The 23,825-nt window shown below is 39.3% G+C and overlaps 1 protein-coding gene across 1 annotated transcript in view; it reads right to left on the reverse strand.

Moving 5' to 3' along the window:
* Positions 1-2,382: 2,382 nt before the first annotated feature.
* aldh1a2 (aldehyde dehydrogenase 1 family, member A2) overlaps positions 2,383-23,825 on the reverse strand; it is a 28,390-nt gene continuing 6,947 nt past the window's right edge. The window contains exons 2-13 of the mRNA XM_085269402.1: positions 22,939-23,043; positions 21,262-21,402; positions 20,576-20,705; positions 17,109-17,170; positions 16,301-16,429; positions 13,899-14,012; positions 6,338-6,440; positions 5,552-5,736; positions 5,271-5,435; positions 4,795-4,952; positions 3,543-3,617; positions 2,383-3,311 (exon numbers count right to left, since the gene is read on the reverse strand). Coding sequence (XP_085125528.1) covers positions 3,239-3,311; positions 3,543-3,617; positions 4,795-4,952; positions 5,271-5,435; positions 5,552-5,736; positions 6,338-6,440; positions 13,899-14,012; positions 16,301-16,429; positions 17,109-17,170; positions 20,576-20,705; positions 21,262-21,402; positions 22,939-23,043 — 1,440 coding nt within the window. The 3' untranslated portion in view covers positions 2,383-3,238. The remainder of the gene's footprint in view (positions 3,312-3,542; positions 3,618-4,794; positions 4,953-5,270; positions 5,436-5,551; positions 5,737-6,337; positions 6,441-13,898; positions 14,013-16,300; positions 16,430-17,108; positions 17,171-20,575; positions 20,706-21,261; positions 21,403-22,938; positions 23,044-23,825) is intronic.

Raw genomic sequence — 23,825 nt, forward strand, 5'->3', positions numbered from 1 at the left:
CATCCAGGGCTGTTGTTATTTTCTGTAATGTTCAACAGCCATTTCTTCTTCGCTCGCATGCACACATTAACTCATCACAGCATCGCTGGTGTGGAGGAGTCTCTGTTCGCTCAGCGAGCCCTGACTCACACTAAACTGGAATGAGAAGCATGCAGAGAGAGGCTTGCACAATGTTTCAGTGAGAAGAATCAGACCACCTCTGCAAAAGCACGCACGCACACATACACACACAATCTCTGTCCTTAGCTACCTCTCCAAAGTGTCCGTAAATGTGGAAATCGCTTTTGTGACAAATAAAGAGGACCGGACATCACAAAGACACATCTGTTTGTTCCGTTAACTCTGTGAGAAAATATTATGAAGGAACAGATAATAGGAAAAGCAGCGCTATCTTCTGGAATATTAACTGAAACTATAAACAAGGCTTGTGAAGGATAAGGGTTTTTTCTGGACAAAGGGTGAATGTCCCTGTCAGTGTGTGGTCTGTTTCTAGGCTGATGTCCTTAACTGTGGGGTTATGTACGTGCACGCTGAGAAAATGAGATGCTCTGAAGCGTCTGCATGAAGGAAATACTGAGTCTGTTCATTTCAAAATCTCTTAAAGAAGAACAAGATGAATAAAATCCCCTCAAAAAAAAGGAAATTTCAGTTCTTTGTCTTTCTCATTTGCTGATTGTTATGTTGTTGAGTGCATGTGAGGTTTTTAATTGTGTGAAAAGTGACAGAAACTTTTCACAGGGTAGTGTTAACGCTGCAAGGGTGAATTTAAATTGATTTAAAAAGAGAGCAAAAAAGGATAGAGGTTAGAAGTAATTTTTTTAAATAAGTCAGAAGATAAACAGGTTCATAAATGCGTTTTTATCTTGAGAGTGTAATCTCCTGGTCTGCACTGACATACCCTGTAGTGTTAACAGAGTGCTGCAATAAGGAGATCACTTTTTCATCTTGTCCTTGGAAAGACTGATATAAACTGGGAAAGGAGTTGTGGGAAACCGTAGCCTGGTAAATTAAAAGCTATTTGCCAAAGAAACACTCCAGCACGGTGTCTTCACCTCCAGCATGAACGCCGTCACCAAACAGACTCATATTTCTGCTGTAGCCTCCCTCAGTGGTCACTTCTGTCTTTAGGGCCCTCTTTCATTTTTAAAAAAAAGGAAAAGTGATTTTTTTTTTTCTAAATGGCCATTTTTTAAAAAGTATGCGTGCTGCCTTTGTGGTTTAGTTCTTGTGTCAGACTTTCCACATGTCACAGACAAAAGATCTTAATAGCAGTTTGTTGTTTGTTTTTGTATTTAGTCCCATTAAGCTGTGATTGAGTAACTATGAGCCAGCATGCACGACACCAGGACCTGAAACTAAACCAGCCTGTGTTTAAGTAAACAAATAGTGTGTAAAGAGGGCAGCTGAGGCAAAATCTCATATTTAATATATGTGTTTTTACTCCTTCATGCAATGTACTCAAATGTTCCACTTCTCTGACATTCCTCAGTTGCTTTTAGAAGTCTAGATTTAGAGACAGATGAAGGCGTAAGGTCACACATGTAAATGTCAGAAGTTGTTATTAAGCAGTTACTTCCTTGTCCCACCCTACTTCCACTTAATAGGACACAACCGTCACTCATGCTGACAAGCGTTCTATTATTTATAGTAAAACAGCAATTCACACAGCAAGAGGATGTGTGTGACACGCTAACGTTATTCTTACTTTTCTTCTTTGGAATTGTGTCAGAGCTATTTACGCAGTTTTGGTGTTCTCATAATAGAAATAAACAGTATTTCCATTCACCTGGTAGGCTTAACTTTACCCGCTGCTACCTGCCGCTGCCCCCACCACGACTTTTTTTTTACTGGAACACTTTGATACAACTTTAATATTTTGCAGCACTGGCCAACTAAATAAGGAAGGAAGAGGATAAGTAGTGTGTTAAATGTTGTCCCCCACAAAATATGATTAATAACTCCCACAATGACACCTCCACCTCCTCTGTGGTGCAAGTAAAAACTCTAGCGTTTATCACTATGCAAATATTTCCAATTTCATAAGTTTGGAAACGGTTTTTACCTCAGAGTTCAAATGTTCACATCAGACTTGTGTAACTTCCCTGCTGGACCTGGATGGGCTGATTTATACGTCACAGATCATTTTGGCTCGGTAAATCTAAAACTGATTTTTTTTCCAAACACTGACAAAAATACATCTGAGTGGATGGAGATTTTGAATTAGTATTCAAAGTATAATAATAATGAGTAGTACTATTAGTACTGTTCAACATGTGGATCAATATAACGAGCTAAGTATAGATATTTAATGTAATAATTAAATAGACAGATTTAGCCTGAATTAAAATGTGAGACTTTTTGATCGGCAAAGACTCGAAACACTTTTTCCAAGAAAAAAAGATTTTACTGAAAAACAAACAAAAAACAAAAAAACAACTATAGTCATTTTATAATTTTATAGCATATGATTGTATAAACATAAAAATAGATGGACATCAATGAAAATCAGTTACATGTATTTTAAAACACATCTACTCCTCTTTTAGCAGGTGAGAGTAAAATGCTTTTAAGAGGTTAAAGTTTTTTCACGTTTACATCAGTCAAAGGTCGACATACAGTGTTAAGTCATATGAGCTAAAATACAAACAAAGACAATTAGAAATCAATCTTAATTCAGAATTAACATTTCATCCATTCGTGTCTGAGGCTGACGACATCAGTGGTTTTGAATGAGCGAACGTGCTCGCACAAATTCTAACAAGACAGTGACACATGAGGTTTTGACGATCACACCGCACAGTACAGAGAAAAACTGTCACCCAGCGGGTTACAAGCTGCTAAAGGGCTGATTGCAAGTGCGGCAACTGAGTCTCTGAGCATCCAGCATCTGGTGGTGAGAATCGGGGTTGTAACGGCTGGGACGGGCGTCGTTATTGGGTTTTGAAGTCAGAGCAGCCTCCCCCATCGTCTTTGTGAGTGCTTTAGTGTAGTTAGTGGAGAAGGTATGGAGTACTGTGGGAGGGGGGCAACACAAGTGGCGATACCTGGACTGGAAGCGGCTGAATGTCCACGGAGGGATGGGAGGCAGTGAGTGGGTACAGCCTGGAGTTATCATGGATATAAGTAGCTCTGATGGGTCGTGGTGTGACACCATGGACAGACTGACAAAAGCTTGTCAACAATGAGGAAGACACTACCTCCTCCTCCCTCCCCACTCCCAAAAAAAAGTGTGGCTGCCTTAAGAGTTCTTGGCGACCATCTTTATTGTGATGGTCTTCACTTCTGAGTACTCCTTCAAGCCGTTTTCTCCCCTGAAAGAAGAAATAGAAACATTTTGTTTAAACTCGAATGCTGACAGCAACATTGAATTACAGTGCACACACTGCTGGAGGCCCTTGGAGCAGGAATATTTCCTCTTAGATAGAGATTTACATCATGTTAAGCTTTTTTGGAAAGTCGGCTTTCAAAACACTAAGTCAGCAATACTAGTGTTGCAACTAATTTGTGTGTATTCAGCGGGCAGACGACCAAGTCTTACTCACATTTCACGTCCATTGCCAGACATTTTATATCCTCCAAATGGACACTGTGTGCTCAGAGCGTTGAAGCAGTTTATCCTGTGAAATACACAAAGCATTGATCACTCTTGATCAGTTGACTTGCAGTTTACTATAAAAATTTTGCACAACTTTATCCAAAGCGTCATTTGGGAAGACGGATGTAAAATTACATTCTCATCATCACAGCTATTTTTAAAAACCCCTGAACTCAATAACAATTATTCTTTTGCTGTTTAGCAAACACAGTTAAAAAATGTCAGGTTCTATATCTGTAAACGTAGTGATTACAGCTGCTGTAGCTGCAGAAACAATGCTTTGAAGTAACTCGAAAATATGAAGTAAAATTATTAAATATTTCAGCGATTTTTTTCCTTCTCATCCTTCTGCTGAAAGACTTTGTTCTCGTGCTTCATCACTTATGTCCTTGTTCTTCTCTCGCCAGTTTTTTGAACCACATTCAGCTGATCGCTCTCTGAGTCTTCATACACCCCCTGTACAGTACCCCCCAATTTCTAGATTGTCCTTTTAGTCTCAAACATTCATGCCATTTTAATAGTTGCACTACTTGTGTTTTCTTTTTCCTTTCTAGCTCAGGTTTTTGTATATTTGTGTGCCTCCTCATACATGACTTTTCTCCCCTCTTTTGGAGTCTGTCTCTTTGCCTGAGTTGACCACCTGCTGAGTGAATTTCTCAATGTCTATGATTAAAGTTCTGGATCTTACCTATTACTGATGTCTTGTGATTGGACTCATAAATATAATGTTTATAATTAAGGATGGAGCATATAATATCCTTTCTTGGTTACAGAATAATTTATGTGGCATTTGTGATGAAAATTGCCCGATGGTGATTAGGTCAACATCATTGATGAAGGAAGAGTTATTAAAATAGCTAAGCATAACAAGTGACGCAAGATTTCTGGCAGCTATCTATACTTCTACTCATAACCATTTGTAAGTAATTAAAAATGGAAACTATTGCAGGTTAACTCAACAAGTAACATTTACTATTAATTTCATTTCAGTTGTCCTGTCCTGGAACATTATTTCTGATATTTTCTCATCATATCTGAGCTTATGGGTGGATAAAAGGGAAGAAAAGCTTTTCTTTGTGGCTACTGTAATGATTCTAAATCAGCAGACTGTTAGTTAAAGCTTCGGGAAAGTGGCTGATATTTCTCACATGAAAAATATTACTGAATGGAGCTGAAGAAGCACGGCAGATAGAGCTTACCAGACAGTGCCAGCCTGCATGGCTGTGGATATGGTCATGGCTTTGCTGATGTCCTTGGTGAATACAGCGGCAACCAAACCATAATCTGAGTTGTTGGCTCTTTCTATCACTTCATCAATTGTTTTGAACTTCATGATCTGCTGGACTGGCCCAAAAATCTGTAGAAATATGGTAAATGGTAAGCTAACATCACACATCAAAGAAATGAGAATACACAGACTCACTATGAACTTCAAAATTATTAGTTATTCTTAGGTAAACGCATTTAATTAGGGACTTAATTTATGTATCACCATCCTTTTTGGTACCTTTTTACATTTTTTGACAGCTTTAGTGACTCTTTTTTTCTCCAGGTTAGAGAAACAGGTTATTAACAGCATCTACATTTATTCATGAACTGTTTTGCTACCTCTTCTATTGCAGCCCTTAAATCAACTCAAGATGCATTAGTAGTGCTGGAGTCTTTATCACTATACCTCTTCTCTGGCAATGCGCATGTCATCTCTGACGTTAGAGAAGACCGTAGGCTCAATGAAGAAACCTTTCAAGCCCAGAGCTTTGCCTCCACACTCCAGCTTGGCCCCTTCGGTAATGCCGATCTGGATGAACTCCAGCACACGGCTCTGATGCTCTCGGCTGATCTGTGGAGGTGGAGGACAGACTTACTCCCTTATGACAGAAAAAATGAGCAATATATGAAATTTACAGAGCAAATGATAGAAAAACCGATCACAGCTTCTGATTCTGTGCTCCTCACCTGTGGTCCCTGCTCAGTCATGGGGTCAAAGGGGCTGCCAACTATCCTCCTCTTTGCTCTCTCCACGCTCCTCCGGACGAACTCGTCATATATGGGCTCCTCCACATAGACGCGAGAGCCTGCCGTGCAACACTGGCCTGCGTTGAAAAACACACCCTGGTGGGCTTCTTCTACAGCCAGATCCACTGGGGAAATGGAGAGATTTGTGCTTGTTAATAACTAAACAAAAGTAGTATAGAATTATAACCATGAAGCTACTTATTAGGTAAAAAAAGACCTGACTGGTCTTTAAAAGTGAAACAACGCACAAATTAAATATCAATAAAGACAGAACAAATTTATCTGTTTATAAAAAGCAATGTGTGCAATGTTATTGGAGCTATCCCATGCAAATCTGACACCTGAGAGACAGGATCCCGCTGTTGTGCACAAAGGGTTAATGGACCCCTGTGATTTATGGGTCTCGGCCGAGTCGGGGTCCATTCCCTTGATTTACAGGCCCTAGTGTGCCCCTCTCACGGCTGCTGAAAGCATTTGAGACGCTCTGCAACCCCAGTTTGGTGAGACACTTGGAGTTTATATGAAACCCATCCATCCAGAGGTTTTCATAGCACTGCTAAGCCCCGAACATTTTAAGGTTCTCAGTAAGGGTGAGAGCTGTGAGTGCTTTTCTAAGAATATGACACACAGCTACAAAAAAAACCGTGATTGTGACAGACAGACATTGGGTGGGAGGGGGTCAGGTAAATGAAGTGACAAATAACAAAATAACAAAACAAAACTTACAATCAGCATCTGCAAATATTATGTTGGGATTCTTTCCTCCCAGCTCCAGCGTCACTCTCTTTAGGTTACTCTTCCCAGCTGCCTCTTGGATCAGCTTGCCGACCTAACAGAGGAAACAGATCAGAGGTTTATTCGTGGCGATGCAAGGCTCACAGCCAGATCAGTAAATCAGCTGGAACCATTAAATATCTTAAAGAGGCTGGTTAGCTCCTAACAAGGAATATACTGGTAGGCCAGCTGAAACATGAGTTCTGCAAACACACAGAAAGAATATCTGTTACAGGCTTTTGGCGACAGCGAGAGGAAAACAAAATGATGTTTCTGCCGGGAAGAGTATTTGATATGTGCCGTAGGACAGGAAGAGGCAACCACAAGGTGTGTGGGTGGTGTACTGTGATATAACACAGAGACGGGATATTCGGTATGAGTTGGGCCTGGTGTGACGATACGAAAGACGGCAAGGGATTTGTGGTGTTTTATCTCATCCTTCTATTGCCCTAATTTCCACTTTACTCCTTATCAGGAGCGATGATATCAGATGACCTAAATGAAGAATAATAAATTACGGATTGAGGAATAACATTCCTTGATAAAGATCTATTGCTCAAGAGAATCATGTGTAAAATTCATCCTGGGGGAGAACGTTTTAGTTTTATTTAGTACAAATCATTAAATCTTTGAAAATGTTTTGAATACAAGCCATGAATATTTTTTTACTTGAACCTTGTTTTTCTCTGTAATACATCATTAAATAACATCCACACTTCTTTTTGCTACATTACAGGCTATGCATAGTAAGATATTTTAGAAGCAGGCTAAGGTAAGAAGACCAAGCAATACCCTTGTACCTCCACCAATCACCAGTAAGCCAGTCAGGGAAAAGATATTTTTCTCTGGTGACTGGAGATTTAGTGAAACTTGAAGGCGATGAGGTTTTTGGAGGCACGTGACCATTAACCACATAACATTAATATATTCACTGTTTGGATGTGTAGTAAGCTTGGTGGCAATGTAGGATCGCTTGAATAAGGCATTAGTGTCATAGACCAAGAAACTAGTTTGCAAACATCAGAGAACCACTGGTCATGAGGAAAAAATTTGTATTCCCTGACTGCTTAGGAGTGGTTGGATGCTGATGGCAGTCACTGGGAGATGAGTGATAAAATCCCAGTAATGCAAGCCTACATGCTCCCTAGCAAAAATATGTATTCTACAACTAGTTAGCAAAAACCTCATTGTGATTGCTTTGGCTGTTAGCATTTTGCTGCAGTTGTAGTTTAAAAGAAAGCATTGTACTTGCATATAAACATTGTCCAGCTAGTCTCTGAGCTAATACTGAAACTGTGAAAAGTAAGACACAAACCAGAAAAAGAGATGCTTAAATTTGTGTCTTAGCATTGCAGCCAACCTTGTTAAAAAAGCTCAAATTAATTTTTCTTGTTTACAATTTTCAGTTTGTGACACACTTTTTTAAGTTTTACTAGTGCTTGGCTAGTGGTCAAAGATATTTTGAAGACAAACATGATAAAGCAAAGGCAACACACTACTTGCTTTGCTAGCAGATTGTTAGTGTTGCTGGTAGATTGCCACTAGAAGATTGCAATCACTAGGAGGTTTTTGTTGCATACTGATTAGTATGGTTTTCAGTGTGATTATTTGTCCAGGTTTGTACTCCACTTTGGTGATTGAAATTTTTGTATTTTATGGGCCTCTGCTTGTTAACTGCTCGCCTAGCGGTAGTGTTGCTAAAACTGCTAAAAGTGCGACACCAACCAGGAACAAAGACCATCAAAGTAAAAGTTGAGCACTTTTTGAAATCTTCTGGTTCCAGTGGTAAGGTACAACTTTTACTTTGAAGGTGAGTGTTCTGCCTTCCCAGTTTGCATTGCATTTTTCCCAGTTTTACTACCACTTGGAGAGCAGGTGGTAAGAGTTTTTGTTGCAGCCTCCAGCAACCACCGCCAACCACTCAGGGAATCCAAATAAGATTTCAGGTACCAAACAGGCGACATCACAGTGGCAACGCCCACTCATCATACCATCTATGAGCTTATGAGCAGGAGAAACTAGCTTGAGCTAAAGGCAACAGAACTTTGTGCTAATATGAGATTAAAGTCATGGCACATTTATTTGTTTAGGCACTTTTTCAATTCAACTCAACGTGTTTTAAATGAGACACAAAACAAACATATAATGAGGCAACTTAAAAAAAATAAACATGACATTTAAATGAATAATTAAATTGGTAAAATAATAAATACATGGTGGGATTCATCACTTTTGGACAGAGCCAGGCTGACTGTGCACCTCTGGTTACAGCCTTTAATCTAAACCTGCTGCTTTAAGACTAATAAAGGCAGTTGCAGTAATACGTACTCGACATGAAAAGATACAGGTTAAAACTGCCGGACGCTATTTGACCCCCTTGCCAATTTCGGTAAACATGATTTTAGGTTGTGAGAATGAGTCACCAGTTTTTAATCAATATTTTTCACTGTTCTGACACGTTGCAATAACTGGACTGATAACAAGCCTGGAAAATCCCATACACCACCCTCACAATCCTACACCCTAAACAAGTATTCATCTTCCTGTTACTCATACTGTGTCTTTTATAGATAAAGAAGAAGAAAAAACCCCTTAGTGTCCAAGTCCCCCCCCCCCCCCCCCCTTCTTCAAACCACCCCTAAGAAAAACATCTTCAAACATGTTAAAGACTCATTCTCTTGCTCTTTTCTTCTTCGCTCTACTTCCCATTATATACTGAAAGACTAAGATCAGAACAGCTGGGCTGCGGCTGGTACCGAAGCTGCCTAAATACAACACAAAACTTGGCTCGGCTTCATTTTTCTGATGTGTTTTGTCTGTCTTTGATCAGAAACATAAAGTGGCTGACTAAGGGGAGTTTAGCATGTGTTTATTCAAGGGTAAAGGAAACACACTGGGCTGCTAGACTCCTCCGCCACATGTGAGTCAGTGAGAGATGAGCTGAGCTCCTAAAATCCACCTGTAGCTACTCCAGCACCTTCAATCCTGTCTGAGGAGATGAGGTGCTTGCTAGGATCCCACCATTGCTACTACAGTGCAGTGACTCACTGTCTGGGCATCAGCAGTCTCTGACAGTGCTGGCTCTTTTCTCAATAATTGACTCCAGTTCACACGAAATAACAGGAAAACTAGTAAAAAAAAGAACCAAAAACAACAAGAAACCCCCCAAACTGGACCACTTATAAAGGAAATGTTCAATTGGGATGAGATGTTAAACAAAGATGTTTATAATACAAGTTAAACAAGATGCCACAGGATAGATAATTTCTAAATAGATAAATACATGATTATGGTTTAATCATAACTAGATCAATGTTTGAAATTATACAGTAACTAATATAGACCGTTAGCAGCTGCTAACAGTTTTTACCGTGGCTTATTCTAACAAAGTTTGGTGATCCTAGTGAGGTTGTGCTTGAATTTGAATGTTTACAGAAAATGTACGAAAGATTGAAGACACTGTAGACATTGAACAGACATCCTACACACACAAATAAGCAAGCTAAGAACACAAAGGATGCTGTGTCCACAATAGCGCATTTCTGTTCTGAACTTTTATTTTAGGAACTATTTGCGTTTGCCTAGAAAAGGTCAAATCATGTGACGATACATGTACGACTCAGGGAAGGACACATAGTTACTGTTATCAGCCAATCAGAAGCCTTGGAATGAATTAAGACAATGCTAAAAAAAAAAAAAACAACCCAAAAAAACCAAAACAAACTGCAGTTCCTCTAGTGGCCACTTGAGGCTGGCTTCAAAAGGGAGTGAGTCTCATTAGACTTCCATGATAAAATGGCCATGTACAGCATTACAAAGCATGTTTAGCTTGACATAAAAATGTCCCTGTGCTTTACAGATAGCCATTCAGATCAACTATAAGTAGAATGATTTATTTTTTTAATAACTGATCTACCTGCTTAACTGAGTTAGGGGTGTGGCCTTATTAATTAACAGACAGCTTTCCCAACACATTTAGCTGGAGCTGACTAGCATCTACGAGGCCTCACTTTTGTTACATCCAGCCATTAGACTGGGCCGGTATTGCCGTAGGTGAATTTTTAATTGATTATCTGACTAACATTAGGGCTTGATGTGTGGTCAAATCATCCCAGAAGTTATGTGCTTTGGTGAGTGAAGTTCTGGTGTTTTATTAGTTCACTACTTGGGTTGCTTATTCACAAGACACCACAAAAGCGGATAAATCAATAAGTTTGATTTGCCAGATTTTTATGCCAGATTCCCTTCCTGACACAACCCTCCTAGGGATTTGTGTCCCTTAATCATTTGACATGTGTTAACCAATACAGTATGAACACTACGCTTGTAAATTGCCTTAACATGCTTTGCTGATATGTGCTTCTGTGTTTTGCACTCGAGTTCATGGATAGGTGATAAATTAGCACGCCACTTGTTTATTCATATAAAGTAACTTCTTCCTTCCAAAATCCAACATGGCAACAGCCAAAATGCTAACAGAGTCCACAATACAATTTCTGAATGTGGGCACATCCATGCTTTATACAGTCTCTGATCAAGAACTACTCATGGGTGTCTGATCGTTTCTAATATCAGTGTGGTCTAGTCTCCAAAATGTAGCTAATGCAGTGTTGCTGAAAGCTGCTAGATGCTGGCTCCAAAATAAATGTGTCTCCTGCTTCAAAATGGATCCGTTTTTTCCCGCAAAAACTAGATCACATTAGTTTTTGATGATTTCAGCTGTACAATCTAATGTGTGTACCATTGGTCATTTTATAAATTACTGCTGTGTTACTAAGACTGGTAGCTAACGGAAGGCTGTAACGCCCGGCAGGAGGCGTTGATTTACAGCTGGCTGACAGCTGTTTCAGAGTTTCTATTTAAAGAGTAAACTTTTTTTTCTCCAGACGCACACTTCTACTACTCTGTTTGTATTTAAGGAGACTTTGATATGATGCAGTCATGCATTATTTTGGTAATGCTTATCTTTAACACATTGTGGTTAATGTAACTAATACCAGCATGGGCTAGCCCAAGGTCCTGGCTCCACACAGACAAACTCTGCAATGCTGTGGCCATTTTTAGGAACAATATGGTCTACAGCTGTGGTTTGAGCTTAATGCTTATGTCAGCATGGACACACACACACACACACACACACACACGCACACAAACACACAATATGATATTAACATGCTTAGTTGGGTTGGGCAATATGTAAATATTTTCCAACGGCCTGCCGTCAGTCCTACGACAGGCAACTGATGATATATTTGTTAAGGGTTGTCTGTGCAGCAAGTGCAGGGAGCAGGGCAAAAGACTCCCGACACCCTTTCAGCAAATGGAAGCATTTGTTTGTGAAAATATTTTAAAAAATCACTATTTTGGGAATATTTTGGTTTTAAAATGGAAGAAACTAAAGGTCCTGAGGGAGTGATGCCTCCGCTTTGCAGCCTATAAATGAACAGAGGTAAAGATTACAAAGGCTAATAAATGAATAATGTCATTTATGAGACTTTTCAGTACTAATCGATTGGACAGCAACCACTACCTGCAATTACTTCAGTCTGGTCCCTGTCATGACTTTCTAAAAGTTAGAACCATTGGTACGAACACCAACTGTTTCCATATCACGTAGACAATAAATTTACTGGAATTTTCAAGAGGACAGACATAAATCACACAACATAATAATATTAATTATTATTATAATAACAATGAACCCCACAAACAACTGCATAACCCCAAACCTTAGCAGATATAACTGTAACCAACAGTTCTTAATATATCTGAAGCTGAATTGTTCTCCTGCCCAGATGCTAATGTTGATTTTTAAACTGAGACATAAATGTGTGTAACAAATTCAGTTCTGCAAGTTATCCAGATATTTAAAAAAATAAACAAAAAAATCCACCATTGTTTCATAAAAAGAAAAAAACCCAGCATATCACCAAAGTCATTTAAAACTGTTTTGGGGAAATTTCAGTGTTGAAGCAACAGACTGGTCAACTCTCACAGCTGTTCCTCGAGTCCATTAGCGTCACTTAAAATCCGCCTCATCGACATCCAGGATCTTTGAAATGCAAACAACGGCGTACACTAATGATGATCTCTCCCTGTGACATTCACGTTTACATTTTACAGGAATATGTCTACTCATGTGCCACTTAATTAGGTACACTGGTTCAACTGCCCCTTGCTCATGCTGAGCATCAGAATGGGGAAGAAATGTAATTTAAGCGGCTTTGAAGGGCGTATGGTTATTGGTGCCAGGCCGGTGTGACTATTTCAGAAACTGCTGATCTACTGGGATTTTCCCACACAGCCATCTATTTTACAGAGAATAATCTGAAAGAGAGAAGATATCCAGTGAGTGGGAGTTCTCTGGGTGAAAATAAGTTCAGAGTGGAATGGCCAGAATGCCAGCGCAGAATCGCTAAAGCGCACAGCACGCAGATTGGCTTCAGCCACACCGGGTGGCACTCCTGTCGGCTAACAGCAGTTAAAAACAGGAAGGCTACAATTTGCCTGGATCTCAATCCAGTACAGCACCTTTGGGATGTGGTGGAACGGGAGATTTGCATCATGGACGTGAAGCCGACAAATCTGCAGCAACTGTGTGATGCTATCATCACATCAACAAAACCCTAAATCCCTGAGGAATGTTACCAACACCTTGTAGAACCTATGCTATGACGGATTAAGGCACCTCTGAAGGCAAAAAAGGTCCAACGAGCGAATGTCTCATTGTTCCAGTCGGTTTTGCTTTCATTGCTTTTATCTGTGACATCTGTACCTGTATGGGCTTATCAGGGACTGCTCCAATTACACATACTGTACACATGGCGCCTCCAACACAATGCAGGAGTCAAAACAAATATTACATAAGGCCGTGTTATTTGCTAAAGATAGGTGTAAATTACAGGATGGTCACATAAAAATATCACTACAACATCAGGACTACTGTAAATGGTTTTAATACAGGGGTTAGTCAACATGGAAATGACAGATGTTTATAAATGATCTGTAGAAAGGGATCTGCCGTCACTCTGGCTGTTCTCGCTGACTCCAGGAATCTGTTCAGACCACAAGGCTCAACACCTAACATGGTATGTCCTTTGTCTTCCTATTAACTGCTTCCCTGTTCTCAAGAGCTGTAAGGGTATATCCTGATGGTGAGCTAAATGAAAAGCGGTATGGAGGTGCATTAATACCTCAAAGACAGCTGAGGGAAAACAGACGAGAGGCAGTGTTTTCAGAGAGACCTGTTTGTATACTCTCGACAGCGCAAATATGTGCATGTGTGTGCGATAAAATCAGAGCCCTGTCATGAGGAGTAATGACAGGGTGCGCGGCTTATGTAAGACCCCATTTGTTTGTCATTTAAACTTCAATACAGGCACACAACATCCCCTAATTACCCAGCCTGCTCTTATGCTCTGCACATGTTGGTCACTGTGTCAACTGTGTTCAGTGACAAAAGCTAGCAGTAGGCAGATGCTGATCTGAGCAGTTCCACTAGAGAGAAAAGTACCTCGGTTGATCCTGTGAAAGCCACTTTGTCTATGCCCATGTGTGAAGCAATTGCAGCTCCTGCTGTTGGCCCGAATCCTGGCAAAATATTGATGACTCCCGGTGGAAAGCCGGCCTGTCAAAACAATATGAGAGGAAACAAGCTTTAGCGGAGATGACAGCAGAGCCAAGCAAAACCACAGGCAGTGTGGGGGAATCCGGACCCAACCCAACCTCCCTACAAGCAGAGAGCAGGGAGAACATCAAAAAGGCAACAGACAGATAGTCTCCAAGAAGAGGCGAGGCCGGAGAGGACAGGGGAAAAATAGAGAGGATGTAGACACTTAAATTTGTCCATTATTTGGCTTCAATACATTGCCATGTCAGGCTGTGTTGTTGAACTTACTCATGTGTTTATCCTTATTGTACACAGCTGCACTCACTACAAAGAGCTCTGGTTTGGAATTTACTCGAGATTTATATCAGCGTGTTTAAGATGTTCAGATTTTATTTTATTATTTTGTGGAGTTTTCGGCACTATTGCCAGGAAAAACTGAATAAAGAAAAAAGAAAGTTGACACCAGAGCATCCCTGAATTAATTTTTCTAAAGCACTTTTATGTTGACTGTCACATCCATACTTAACATATGAAACTATGTGATTATATAACATTTGTTCTTGTGATCTCTCTGAATTCATAATAAACTGATATCAAATTTAGAAATAAAAACTTAAAATAACTTTCCTTATTAGTCATTTAGCATTTTAGCTAGTGTGTGCATCATTAGGCTCTCATCACTCTTCATGCTATTGTTAAAGTGGGATTATTCAATGTGGTATGATAATGCTGTACTTATTACTGCTAAAATACTGCCTGTATTATTCTCAAAGGTTGCCATCTTAGCAGAAGGTTAGGGAGTACATATTTTAAGTCTGTATGAGGGAATGCTAATTCTAATTAGCAACCGAGCAGCAGGTGATTTTTAGCAGACCTTGACATTATGGGTGTTTTTTCTTGTCTATGTATTAATGTTTAAATATTGTTAATAATGTTCCCCGTGGAAGAATTTAGTATGAGTGGTTACATGTTAAGTTAAGCTGTAAATGTCTACAAAATGGCACAGCTAGCTTGCTAACCACTGTGAAATGCTTCAGTAGCCATTTCTGCTAAGTACATAACCTAATTATCATGAGACAGCAGTACTGTATATACTTCATATACTGTTTATATATATATATACCACATCCATACTTGCTGAAGGATGTGAGACACATTGTTAATGCTGCTCGAGTACTGATGACACAATGATGACACAGCTCCTGGCACAAAGTTTTTGTGCTGATGTTAAAGCAAAAGGAGGTTTTGCTGTTTGTAATTTGACATTCAGGGACTATTTTCCCTTAGCACTTGGTGCTGCTGCTCTATAACTTTATGTGGTCTTTGATTTCATGGCTGAGTTGCTGTTCTTAGTAAAGCCTCCCGCATTGCAGTAATTCCCCTTTCAGTTGATCGTGTAATATCTAGGAGGGTAGAAGTTTCACAAACTGACTTGTTGCATAGGTGGCATCCTATTACAGCAAAACGTTCAAATTTAGTGAGTTCTTTAGAACGACCCAGTCTTTTACAAATGTGTGTGAAGGCAGTAGATGAAAACATTGGAATTCAGAGATTAATAGGTTTGACCCAGTACTTTTGTCCATACAGTGAATATTGAATTGAGTTGAATTAGCTGTATTAATATTAATATTTGGATTTTATTTTGACTAAACTACCAGAGGTAGTAAACTAGAGACACTAGACATGTGTTTAGTTCTGCATCAGATAATTATTTTGTATTTCTGACACTTAATTATGTGACAGAGACCAACATGAAGGTTTTTAAATGCAGCGTGAAAGCTCAGCAAAAATAGATATTCACAATATTAATCTCATTATTACTGTTTCTGCAGCATTTCCCACCAGACAGATGCTAATTCTGAGCTTTTTTTTTTTTTCATTAAAATAAAGAAAGATTTTAAATGTTTCATTTTTATCATCCTTAATTAATTTTATTGTTGTATTAAGAGACTAAAATGTGTATGTTTTAGATAATTAAAAAGTTCATTTGCATAATTGAGGCAAACTAACCATTTCATTTTGGCTCTATATTGGCTGGAGATAACATAAAGGCCAAGTCCTACTTCACTGACTCTGAGATGATGCACCAAATCGATGTGACACTTCACTAAACATCTGTTTTTTATCGCCTTTTGGTTACATTAACATTGAACTGTCTAAATAAAGTGTTGGCCAAAGTCAAAGTGAACACTGTGTCCTTGGCAAAATAAAATCTATAAGTGATTCTGTTTCAGTTAGTTCAGCACTCATGCTTGAAACTGTGCGTGCAAAATGTTTGCCGTCGTCATAGTGACTCTGTCATTTACCTCCTTGATTAGAGCTGCCATGTAGAGGCAGGTGAGCGGCGTCTCCTCAGCAGGTTTCAGGACGACAGTGTTTCCACACGCGAGTGCTGGGCCCAGCTTCCATGCTGTCATCATCAGAGGGAAGTTCCACTGTGTACAACACGCACGCGCACGCACACAGAGACACACACACAAACACCGGAAAAAGACATCATGCATCTGACACACTGGGTGGTCACAAGTCAAGTTCAATAACTCATCGCTCTTAAGTCACTCACTCTCATTTTCACTCTGTCTAAACATAGTCAAGTGAGAAAATGTTCTCGGCACTTGTACAGTATTTTCTCTTCCCACAGTATTCTGAGAAAGTCGGGAAATTGCAACACATGTGCAATAGACCCGTATCACTGTTCAACACACAGGCCTGTGTTATTTCTGCTTTGCACAGGAGCCCATGGGGCTCAACACAGAACCACACGCTTTCTGCACTCTTGCACAATCAACAGTGTCTCTTTCTCCTTGATCTTTTCCTCCTTTCTCATCATTCTTCTTTCCTCAAACACACTCTGTTAAATCCCTTAGCTCATTCTTCTGCTTCTCACTTCTTGTTCCCTTTTCCTCAAAGCCACCGGCACACTGGAGGGGGTGGGGTTTGGAGTGGTTGCGGGGCATTACCGGTAAGATTTAAAAACTGTGGCTGACAGGGAATTACTGGAAAATTCAGAATGTAATTCAGTACTTTTAGACGCAGCTAACTCCATCTTTTTTATTTTTTCTTCACATTTCCCTGTCATGTTTGCATGTCACTTTTCAGAAAAGTTATACTCACAGGGACAATTTGTCCACAAACTCCAATAGGCTCATATCTGGTAAATGTCAGATACTCTCCATCTGTAGAGGAACACACATGAGCAAAGAGAGAACTGGGTTATTTATTCCTAGCTTTAACACTTTAACAAATAAGCACTTAATAGGAAATACTAAAAAATCCCTCTAAACACATGAAAAACGTCACCACCTGACTCCCCTGGTGTTGTTGACTCGACATGTTAATTTGCAAATGAATCCACATTCCTTGTTCCTTGTTGCTTTACCCTGGTGAGAGATTACGTTTCCTCCAGCAGCACAGGCATGTGTGTAACTGTTTTAGGTCATAGAGATGGGTGTTATGCTGGAAAGGTTTGCTCATTCCTCTTGCATTACTTGAGTAAAAAGGAGGTACTTGCTGAGGGTGTGCCATGCTTGTTCATTTTTCAGAAAAACAATTCATATTGAGAAATGTGTGTATAAATTTGTTACCACAGTGGTCAGCTGATGATTGCTTAATGTTGCACTTGGACTGGAAGGATCAGTGGGGGGATGACAAGTTAAACAATCACGTTGACAACAGATACAAAACTGCAGTAAGATTCCCATATTTCAACTTTTTCTTTTTTTTGTCCGTGTATTCCAGTGTGGATCTTGCAAAACTGCTATTGTTTGTGGAATGAATCTACAAACCCAGTAGGCATGACATTTTCTGGAGGAACTCGAGTATCTGAAGCCTTGTTTGAAAGAATGACGCCTGCACATGAATTATATTTCAATTTGGCACAGGTGGTGTAAATGATACCAAACTGTACTGCCAAAGGTGCTGCACATAATGACACTCCCCATTCATTTCATGCCGTCTCTGATATAAATTTAACACCACAGTATCAGCATAACAGGCAAGACAAATAGCTGCAGAGGAGCAGCTCATGGTAGCTGTGTTGCGCCTCATTCTAACAGGTGAACAAACATGATTACTTACATCATACAGGCTACAGGAATACCCTTATTTATTTACTCTGAAAGCCTACAAGTGGAATAAAGCTTAGACCAAAGCCCTGGGAAAACGCTCGCCGTGGTTGGTTTGGCAGCAGCGTACAAGAGAAGCTTTGAGAGGGACAATACAGCGGTATCAGGATGTTTTCCATGTCCTCTCAGTCTCTCTCATTCTTTTTTTTCTTCCTTTTAAAACACACAGCCAACTTTCTTCTCTTCCACCCTCAGATTCAGCTGCTTTAGAGGGGCAACACTGGCAGCTGGCTCTAATGTGTTTAGATTGATTACCAATTTGTTACCTTCACCCGCTGAATGTAAGCTTAGCTTTCTGCAAAACTCTGAACACAATGAAATAAAAAGAGTGTTTTGTTTTACTAAAAAATGTAATAAATGGTGATGTCAAATAGAGACCCCCCCCCCCCCAAAAAAAGATTACAATTTCCTGTACTTGTAAAAAGCCTTGTATTAAAATATTGCAAGAATTTATGCAATGATCCTAGTCAAAGGTCTCTAAAGTAGCTTAAAAGCAAAAAAAATTAATGTTGCACAACTTAAATCCCTATATTAATTGTGCATTCTCATGCTCCTCTTACAGGGTTCCTATATTATAACATAGTTCTCCTGACTGTCCACATGCTTTTCAGTCAGCGTAGGAAAAGATTAACGGAGGCTACAAAGATTTTTTTTATTTTATTGTTCTGAGTGTTTTAAAATCATGTTTATAGCTGCTTGTTGTATATAATAAACACCGATTTTGGTACCTATGTACAGTGGAAGCGTCATGGTATTAATACTTTTAAGGATCTCTATAAAGATGGCACTTTCTTAACTTTTTTAGACCTGTGTTCAGAAACAAATCTTCCGGCTACCAATCTATTCCGTTATTTTCAGGCACGGCATTGCACTTCTGCTCTCTTCCCGTCCAACCCTCTTCTTCCAAATGTCCAGCCTTGGGAGGAATTCTTATCCCTTAAACCCAATAAGAAGTCAATTATATCTTTAATATATAAACAACTTATGGATTTACATGTCCATTCAGTTGTTAAAATTAGGAGGGCTTGGGAGCGGGAGTTAGGAGTAATTTTTTCGGATCAGCAATGGGAGAAAGCAGTATCCAATGTCCGTTATAGTACGTCCTGTGTATTGTACAGGGTTTGCTATTCAAACTATTGCAAGTCATTAAACGTTCTACCAGCTGATTAATATCATCTCTCTCCCCCCCCCCCCTTTTTTTTTTTTGTGTGTTTTGGGTTTCTTCTTAGTTTTTGGGGTTTTTTGGGTTTTTTTGTTTTGTTTGTTTTTCTCAATTTTATATAAGCGTGGGTGTGACTGTGTGTGTGTGTGTGTGTATTATTGTATCTGTTCATGTAAGAAAAACTAACAAATATGTCAGGGGAACAGATTGTATTGTCATTTTAAACTTATGTACATTTGTCGCTCAATAAAAATATTTATTAAAAAAATAAACACCAATTTGCTGCATTTGTTATCAGGCACTGGTTGTAAATTATATAATAACTTACTAATCTAGGTCACTTTGTGTGGAACACAGTCAATATAATAATATATCCCAAATTCAATTAGCACATGTAACAATAATAAAAGTAAAGTTGATCAACAGACTTCAAAGAGCGATCGTATTGATTTTCCAGGTCAGGGAACTATTTTTTTATTTTGTTTTATTTTAATTTCATTTTCCTGACACCCCAGTAATGCACAATAACAATTAAAACCTTTTACTGATACCAAACGGGTCTCAGAATAAAACCGTGCCTGCTAAAGCTCTCAGTAGAGTTAGTGGAGAATTTAAAGTTACTTTCAGCTGCTCACTTCTCACAACAAACAGCTAACTATTGTCTAAGAGGTTTGACACATTAAATCTGAATGACAGACTGTGTAAAAAATGTGCACAGTGTAACATCAACAATTGTTTGAGGAATTCTGTATTGAAACTTCAAGCTGATGCAAAGAGCGACGTGTTGCATTCATATTGAATTGATTTATCAACTACAGGTTGCCACGCCCTAAGGCATATCTTTCATTATCATAGATTTTCTCTAAATGGGAACTAAAAATGACAAAATAAACATCATGTTGCAATCTTTAAGCGTTTAACTGGTTTATTAATCAAGGAAAGTGTTTACTGAGGTCAAAGAGCAGATCAGAAAGAAAGTGATCTTTCTCATACACTTCTATACAGTCAGTCTTCTTTTTGCAACCAGAGGAGTCGCCCCCTGCTGGCCATTAGAAGAAAGAAGTAGATTTAAAGATCTTCCACACATGCTTCAGTTTTTAAATCCTGACTAATCATATATGTTAAGTTTGCAATTTCAGTTGAGTGTTGTTGCGTTTTTTGTTTGTTTTTTGGTACCAAAAAGTCAGAGGAACAAACACAAAAACACAAACCTGGCTCTTTCTTTAATACCATCTGACTAATCCTTTCTTTAACTGCTAGTACCCTTCATCTCTCTCAGTCCAAATGGCTCTTACCCATTGGAATGGAAGTACCATGGATCTTGTCGGCATATCCAGCAAAGTATCTCAGTGTCTTTATGGTTCCTTGGAGGTCCACAAACAGAGTGGGCAGGAAAGGCTTTCCACTGTCCAGTGACTCAATAGTCTGAAGAGAGACGAGGGACAAATATGTGATATAACCTTTTGATCTTCACATATTTCCATACTGTTTTCTATCTTTTACACGCACCCATGGGTGAAATGTGACACTAAGATAACACTTAACTACAAATACGGCAGTAATATGCTCGCTTTAGGACATTTAAGATAAGATAAGATAAGATAAGATAAGATAAGATAAGATAAGATAAGATAGAACTTTATTAATCCCTCGGGTGGGTTCCTCTGGGAAATTCGATTTCCAAAAAAGCACAGCACCGACAGAAGTTACAGAGTTACAGAATATTATATATATATACACACACACACACACACACACACACACACACACACACACACACACACACACACACACACACACACACATATATAAATACAGAGACAATATAAATAAAATATACGAAGGGGATAAATAGAATTTGCATGTATTTGTACTATCAAGCACAAAAGCAACTGTAGATCCTTCTTTCCAAAAGGCATAAAATGCATTTAATAACATGTGAGGAAAAATAAGAGAACATTCCCAGTATTTGTCCACTTACTGCTAGGTAGACACTGTCCCTCTCCACCAGGTCAGCCAGTTTGGACAGCAGTCGACCCCTCTCTGAAGCATCCATCCTTCGCCACACAGAGCCCAAAGAAAAGGCCAGGCGAGCTGCCTGCACGGCTTTATCAATGTCAGCCTACAGGGGAAAAAAAACATGTCACTTCATGATCTGTCTCTGCATTTTAGCAGGCCTACATCTGACATAGAAGTGTATATGCTGAATGCTGAAGATGATTTGTCTCATATTGTGCTTTTGCTTTTCTTTAATATTTCAGATCCAGCTATTTCACTCATGTATGACGGCTAAAGACTAGACTCCAGGCCAACACTATTGCTATACCTGTTTAAGCATGCAACGCATGTACCAAAGGATAGCGTCCTTACTGCAGGAGCCAGAGTTGGAGTTCATTACAGACCATTTCCTGCATGTTTTCACTCTCTCCCCACTTTCCTACTCTCTGCACTGCCCTATCCAATAAAAAGATGGTTAACCTTTTACAGGGCACTCACTAAGATACACAGAAAGTCTCAACTTTAACCCTAAAGTGTGACTTTTTTAAATCTTTGCGATGCAAATGAAGTGATATGTTTCCTGATTATGGGTAACCCCCCCCCCCCCCCCCCCCCCCCACCTTTCATTGTTAGACTCTCCAGCGCTGAAACCTAAGTACAGAGAAATTCATTATTCTTTTTAGTGTACTACATGTATTTAAGGTAGCTCCATTATGCTTTTCAAATATATATACTGTTACATGCTCACTTTAAACATGGCTTAAGTTTCAGAAAATTAGGTCATCATGTATAAAAGTAATCCCTGTGAGCCAGAAACTCCAGACCTCACTGCATGCTCAGTTTACACCAGCTTTTTTTTTTTTTTTAACTCTTGGCTCTGTGTGATGAGAAAGAGAAAGAGAGGGCATCCTAACGTTTTCATCTCAAAGTACTGTACTGTGAGTACAGAGGCCACGCTGGCAGCTGTTCAAACCCGCTGTTTGTGAGAGACAGCCAATCAAAAGAAAACTGGCTTTAAGTGGGAGGGGCTAAACTGATGAACTAAGGGAATGGAGCAAGGCCAAGTATATGATTAATAAAGATAACACTGAACTATGAATAATTTAAAGCTACTCTTTTAAAGCCCAAGAATAAAAATATGGAGCAAATGAATTAAGAAAAACTTTAAGAATAATTTGTTATTTCTAGCTGCATTTATCTCTTCTGTGTTTGCACATCATGTGAATGTATCTGCTGAACATCAAGGGTCTTGTTGAGGTTTTACTTTCTGCTCATGTTGCTTTCTGTCCTTTGGGATCATCTGCCCCACCCCATGAGGTTCACTTGGGTTACCCTCCCACCTGTGTGTGTGTGTGTGTGTGTGTGTGTGTGTGTGTGTGTGTGTGTGTGTGTGTGTGTGTGTGTGTAGTTCTGCCTTTATCTTTTCTGTCTTTTTTATCTTTTTTTATCTTGTATATTGTCTAACATCCACTAAACGCTTGCTTTTGTTGTTTAAGCCTGCACGCTAGTCCAACATGAACAAGTTAAAAATTAGTTTTACCAATAAAAACTTCTACATCCATCAACAGTAATGACTTTAACCATTTACTTGGTTTAACTATACTTATGTAATGTAATACTTATAATAATACTCCACCATAAAACATTGTATAACATTTACCTTGTCTGCTTCCTGGACTTCACAGATCTGCTCTCCAGTAGCCGGGTTGTAGACAGGGAAGACCTTTCCACTAACAGAGTCCTGCCATTCATTGTTGATGAAGATCTGCAAAAAAAGAAGAAGATAATTTGGGCATTTTAGTAAGAGATATAACCCATTTTAAATTCATTAAATAGGCAAAATTATTATTGGAATGTATCCTTTTCACACGTAGCACTGAAAGCCTGAAAAGGCAGTTTCCAAACATGCTAAGCATGAGCGTGCAACAATGGCTGCTCTTTTTTTTTATTTAAAAATATTTATATTATATTAAGTAATGCGTTCATTTCACCATTTTGCTGCAGCTATGTGTTTGTGGACTGCGAAAGAAAAACAGCTCTCACGCAGCGACACGTCCAGGGAGAATCTCTGGAAATCTGGACACAGATTCCTGTCTGTTCAGCATTGCTCTCTAGGGAGTGCTCCACCATCCAGACAAAGGGGGTGGGTGGATGTGGGGGTACAGATAAATCCCAATCACACACTCGACCCCCACCCACCTACACAATCCGCCCCCCCACCCCCCAAGCACACAGACACACGTTTCACAACATCGCTGCTCGTTTACGAGATCATAAAACACGTGCTGCACTTGGTTTCTGTGATGCGTTAAAGCAAGTCTTCCGTTAAACAGCAAGTCCTTGGATTCCAACACGAGACATATGCAACATCTTTGCCGAGCAAAAAGAAAAATAAATGTTTACACAACTCCAAAACTGAGAGTTATGACACAGAAGTACATGTATGTGTCATATGTAATTTTAAACGTACCTCCAGCATATTAGGTCAGCGACAAAAACCTCCTTCCCCGCTGACATGTTTGGATTCATTAGGCTGACTTACTCACA

This window comes from Mchenga conophoros, linkage group LG1 (genome assembly GCF_057382185.1).
Source record: "Mchenga conophoros isolate Kocher_MC1m ecotype Shallow Benthic linkage group LG1, M_conophoros_male_GT1.1, whole genome shotgun sequence".
NCBI lineage: Eukaryota > Metazoa > Chordata > Actinopteri > Cichliformes > Cichlidae > Mchenga > Mchenga conophoros.